Source organism: Macrobrachium nipponense, chromosome 41, assembly GCF_015104395.2.
Source record: "Macrobrachium nipponense isolate FS-2020 chromosome 41, ASM1510439v2, whole genome shotgun sequence".
Taxonomy (NCBI): domain Eukaryota; kingdom Metazoa; phylum Arthropoda; class Malacostraca; order Decapoda; family Palaemonidae; genus Macrobrachium; species Macrobrachium nipponense.
Genome location: NC_061102.1, coordinates 41,737,867 through 41,743,866, shown reverse-complemented (window position 1 = coordinate 41,743,866; position 6,000 = coordinate 41,737,867). Strand labels below are relative to the sequence as shown.

The 6,000-nt window shown below is 37.0% G+C and overlaps 1 protein-coding gene across 1 annotated transcript in view; it reads left to right on the top strand.

Annotated features, from left to right (window-relative positions):
- The first annotated feature begins 4,074 nt into the window (after positions 1–4,074).
- LOC135212726 (mediator of RNA polymerase II transcription subunit 10-like) overlaps positions 4,075–6,000 on the top strand; it is a 30,215-nt gene continuing 28,289 nt past the window's right edge. The window contains exon 1 of the mRNA XM_064246431.1: positions 4,075–4,321. Within this exon, the coding sequence (XP_064102501.1) occupies positions 4,200–4,321 (122 nt within the window). The 5' untranslated portion in view covers positions 4,075–4,199. The remainder of the gene's footprint in view (positions 4,322–6,000) is intronic.

Sequence of the window (6,000 nt, the reverse complement as noted above, 5' to 3'; positions counted from 1 at the left end):
TAATTCATTATATTTACTTTGAGAGATTGAGTGATAATATTTTTTCAAATGTGTTTTAAAAATGAAGAGAGAGAAAAAAAATCTGCTTACGTGAAGGCTCAGGCCTATTTACAACTACTTAATTTCATTATATTTTCTTTGGGAGATTGAGTGGTAATACATATTTTCAAAGTATGTTTTAGAAGTGGAGAGAGAGAGAGAGAGAATTATAGTATTGGTGACGGACTTGTGACGTGGGAAAGGCAGAAGAAAGAGCGGTGAGTCGGTGCACAGATCGTGCTGCACTATGCTAGATAAAATTTGAAGGATCATAATATTCAAGTTAATTATCTAAGAAATTCATACCCTAATCTTGATTTCATTCGACAGTTGCCGTAAGAATCAAAGATTGTAAAAAGACGTGGACAATTTTATACAGGCTGCGGTCATTCTTGCTCTCTTAATATAATCTGTACTTTTGAAAATCGGGGTTCATCCACAAATCATTCACGAAAAGAGTTGTGTTAAATAAAAATATTTATTATCACAAATAACTCAATATGTATTGCACAGGCAATTAAAGTTTTATTTCGTGCAAAAAATGCTGATATGTTGGGAGATCTTTCAGCCTCGCTGCAAAGAAATGCAGTCGTGTAGGGCTGTAGGCTACTACGAACTGCTTTGTAATGGGAGCATATAGCCGGAAAATCTTTGAGCTTACATTCTACTTTAACCTTGATAAAGATTTATGTTCAAAGACAGTAGCTTTCTAAACAGCAACTAGCATTCGATCCATGTCAACGTCAAAGTAGTCAAAGTGTGAAATCCGTTACGTAAGCCAGTATCCAGTGACTTGCGCTTTCCAGCTCGAAGTTCTAGGGCTCCCCCTCACATCATAGAAAACGCTCTTGCGGATGCAACTACATTTGCTCAACCTACCTTAGCCTTCGCAACATTGATGTCAGCTAACTTTAATCGCTTTGGAATACAAACATGAGTTTGTATGCAATAATATCCCTGTTCATGAAGGAAAACGAGTAAGTATTGTCGTCATGATACATAGTACTACAATCAGAAATTCACATTCCATCTACCAGATCAGGCATATATCGTGTATTTAATTATCTGAACTTTTGTTTTGCAGTTTTAACTTATATGATATAATTTGCAGTGTATTTTCATATTCTAGAGTAAATTTAGCGATATTATGTCTTTTCAGTAAAAAGAAATGGGAAATTCGATGAACGAAAGCTAATGAAAACTGTATCTTCAATTTTCTTGTTGATTGTACATAAAACCAAATAAAGTGAACAAAGTGAATTTAATCAATAAAAATATACCCACGTCTCGTTCATACTACGTTCATATGTCATTATGTTTGAATGGAAATGGGTTCTTCATTATTTTTTAATTAATCATAATCACTCCAATTAACACAAGCATAGCTACAGCCGGCCTCGAGTTCTTTTAGCCAAGATGCAATTCGAATGTAGGTTTTAGAGCATTAATTCTGCTGCTCCAGGACTGAACAATAAGCTCCCGCTTTATATCATGACTAAAAATATCATGTTGCACAAAGCAAAATTTAAGATTCCTTTTTCCTAAGTGCGAAGACTAATATGAAATACCCCCCCCCCCCCGCCCACCCACCCCACACAAATATATGCATAACTGAATCACGAAAGTTTGGAACGTGATAAATCCAAAGGTATAAGCCACGAAGGAAACTACGTTGTTTATATCTCAGAATGTGTCTACATTATTTTGTATACGACAAGTTGAGTTTGGGCGTCATGCAGAGTGCCTTTGGCAGAGTTAGACCCTAGGAAAAAAGGAATGAATAGTAAACAGTGCAGTAGTTCTCATTTTTCATGGAATATGCTACGCTTTATTCTCAATGTAATGATGACTGCAGATATTGATAAGTTTATTTATTAGTAAATCTATGATTAGGTACAAGTACTTTCGGTTGATTTTTTCTATCTTAAAACTGAATCTCTCTTTTTCAAATTTCCTCTAACTTTTGCATAATTCGGTAATAAAGATCTTACATGTGCAAGCAGATTGCAATTTATCGACGCTCTTTCATTTTATTCGCTAGATTGTTGTATTTCATCCCTTGACTATTGCAGTCTTCATTTACCATTTACTACTGCCATGGGGTATATCATACATACCATTAGCATAATATGTACTAGTTCTAAATGTTTTGTTTTACAGTTTTTTAACACATTATCTAGAGGGCCGTTCAAAATTTACATAACGAATTATTCATTTGTTCATTTCTTTGGTTTTATGTATAGCCCTCCACGGGGATCATTCCCTCTCTGGCAGGCCCTTGTACATTTTCTAAATAAGTTGCGTCTTATATTTTATAATTATCTTCTAGTGTTTTCTCATCAGTATCGTAGCTCCTGCTGAACATGGGAATCGTTAGTTCTTTTTTAAATTTGCTTTCTTCTGGTATGGTCTTCACTTCAGGCGGTATTGTTGTATAGTCTTGGTGCACGCTGCAATGTTCAAATGCTCTCTCGCCTGACTTACAATTTGTTCTAGGTTCAAGTAGCCTACGTATATATGCTTCACTTGCATATCTAATCACAATATTCATTTCAGGTCTAAAGAGACTTGAGTAGTTCTTAGAGATATTGGTTCCCCGTACTTTAGTGCTTTAAAGACTGTAAGATGTATTTTGTGTTGTATTCTTGCTTTTGCTGGGAGACAACGTAGCTCGATTAGTGGCGGAGTTATCCTGTCACGGTAACGCAACCCTTTTATAAATCTGGAGGCTCTATTTAGTACTCCTTGCAATTTTATTAGGAGGTAGTTAGAAAGACTGTAGTATACCTAACGTTGCAGTATAGTCAACCCTCGAAAGTATTGGTTAACAAATTGACGTTTTCAGAATATCTTAGTTTAAATATTTTCTGATAATTACAATGTTTCTAATATGATAGTTACATGTTTTTATAATATGCAATATATGATTTTTCATCGATATTTTATTATCAATAGATACTCCTAACTGCCGCTACAATGTTCATGAACGACGAGCCAATAATTATTCTATTGAAATGTTCATATTTTCGTAGTGCACTATCAGATCCAAATAACGTATACCTTCAGTTTTGTCTTCATTGAGTTTTAGTTTTTTCACCAGCATCCACTTTTTTTATATATCTTTCATTATCGCATCAATTTTAGTAATATCTTCTACCGTTTCGAGAAGGACATGAAACTGAGTATCATCAGCATACAGTTTTATAACCTTGTACTTGTTTAGGATTCTAGCTAATTCAATCGTGTAAATGCCAAATAGCAGTAGACCCAGCTAGGACGCTGTCTTGGGTCACTTCTATAGTTAGGCTTTTCCTTTCTGATTTCACACTTGATATATAGCTTGAGAATAAAATTAGACTTTGCAAACTAATTATTTTTTATACGTTGAATAAATCTACTCAATTCCAATTTAATTTATTTCAAGTATAACATCTTTGAAAGAAACACTTATTGATAGGTAAATAAGCTGGAGCCTGCATATAGCATATGGCAATATTTCCATAACGAACAATGAATTAAGAAACTACGCCAATTCTTCGTGGGGTAAATATGTTATAATTTCCTTTCCTTGACCTCTCATGCGGTTTAGTTTACCATAACCTGTCCATTGACAAATTTCCAAAGTTTATAGAATTCACTTCCTTACCTGACTGGAAATAGGAAGGGTTTCCTTTAGCTTTTGCTATTCTTGACAGTTTTACGGGTAACGTATCTTTTCAGTAAAAGGACATTATGCTCAATATATATAGTCGGCGAATATTTAACTACATTAGGCATATCTGTTTTCAATATTTCAACAGGTACGACCATGAAAATAGACTTTGGCTACACGAAGTTTGAAAGCTTAATTTCAAGATAGAAAGAAGTATATGAAAACATGCAAGATGTGAGAAAATAGATGTATGTTTCGAGCATGAAATCTTAACAGAAGAATGATGGTAACTATATATACTACCCTTCATGGTTCACGTCCTAGAAGAAAAGTGCACACAGATCCGTCGGTTGAGTGTTTTGTAAAGGATCACCCACGCAAATGCTGACTACTACTACTACAACTACGGGTCACCAAGTCGTTCCTTTCTCATAGCCTTCTATTGGGAAATTGGCTGTCAGCCTGTGACGGTGCAAGTAACCTCCACCTTTCATCAGTTATCATAAAGATGTCTTCTTCACTAGAGCAATTGGAAAACCAACTCGAAACTTTTATTGAAAATGTTCGCCAAATCGGAATATTAGTAAGCGACTTCCAGCCACAAGGACAACAAGTACTAAACCAGAAGCTGTGAGTTAAATTTAAGATGATCCACAGTGAAACTACTAGCTAGGCTACTTCCCTAGCTGCTCTAGTATAAGCTTATGCTATACCTACCTAGTAGGCTACTACTAGCCTAGTTAAGATTATACTAGCTAGGTAGGTAGCTAGCCTAACGGTTTGGTTTGGCTCGCCAGGCAGAGTGAATGCGAAGTACCTACTAGGCTAGGAAGGGTAGGGTAAATGACCGAGCGGCGACATAGGTACTAGCGGCCACTTCCAGAATAAGGCTTGAATTATAGCTAGGTAGGGAGCTAGCTAGGTAGCTAGCCTATACTAGCTATTGTAGGTACCTATATGCCAATATGTTTCATAATTTAGGAGAAAACACTTAGCCTACCTTGAGAGGAGTGTACCTAGAGGTCTCGGTGTACTGCCCGGATGGGCAACAACTCTTGACTGATGCTCATGGCAGTGAATTCAAGTACCTTTTTGGGTAGATCTAGGGTACTTATCCGCGGCGGCCTAGACTATGGCAGTTGCAGTTTTTTATGCAGTTTTACCTACTGAAAAAGATTTTTAAGTAATACTATTTATTCGGACAACTGTAATTACTAGCAAACCCCCCAGGGGCCAGTACTAAACACAGCAAAATACATTGGACGCCCCAAGAGGTGGCTGCTATGTTGCTGTTCGGTCATTTACCCTACCATTTACCCTAGTAGAAATACTAGCTAGGGGATCAGAGCTACTGTAGCCTAGACCTAATATTCTAGAGGTACCTAATCCTTCAGATTAGGGTCCAAATTCACTGTATAGCCTAGTATGTAAAGTCTAGATCAACACAGATTTATCAAAGGTACCTACCTAGGCTATTTACTAAATCATGGAAAACAGAAAAAATCATGAGCAGGTTAGCCTGTGCTTACAGAAGCAAAGATTGGTAATACCGTAGGATAGAGTTCAAAGGTTAATTACAGCTGGCCAAAAAAATATTACTTTAAATTCTTGTTCAGGAGGTAAAATTCTATAGAAAAACGTCAACTGCCACAGTGTAGCTACTTCGCCGCGGAATACGGGTTTAGATCTACCCAAAGGTTGTTAAAATAAGGGGGCTGTGGGAGAATAAAGGGGATAACGGACCTGTAGAATTTTGAGAAAACCATTAATCTCTGCTTTAAGCAGATAGGCCAAACTGTTCATTTTTAGCAAATAGCTAGTAACCTAGTATAGTAGGTACTTCAGTAGATTCACATCAACCATGCATTTGATGTTAGGCCAGTCCCTTACAACGCTCCTGATTGGCTGTTGATAGAAGTACCCCTCAGGAGAGCAGGAATATACGTTGCCTATGTGAACTTTCGAGAGAGACTGAGAGTTTCCAGCCCTGTGATTGGCTTATCAACAGCCAATCAGGAGCGTCGTAAGGGACTGGCCTAGACAATAAATGCATGGTTGATGTGAATCTACTATAGGTACCTATAGCCTATAGGGTAAATGACTGAGTGGCGACATAGCGTCCATCTCTCTCAGAACGCAGCCACTTCCCGAAAAAACGCTTTAATTATATATACCATTATTTTGTAAATTAGAAGAAAACACTTCGAGAGGAGCATAGAGGTCTCAGTGTGCTGCCTGGATGGGCTACAACTCTTGATTGATGCTCATGGCAGCAAATTCAAGAACTTTTTAGGCAAGGTGGCCGCATT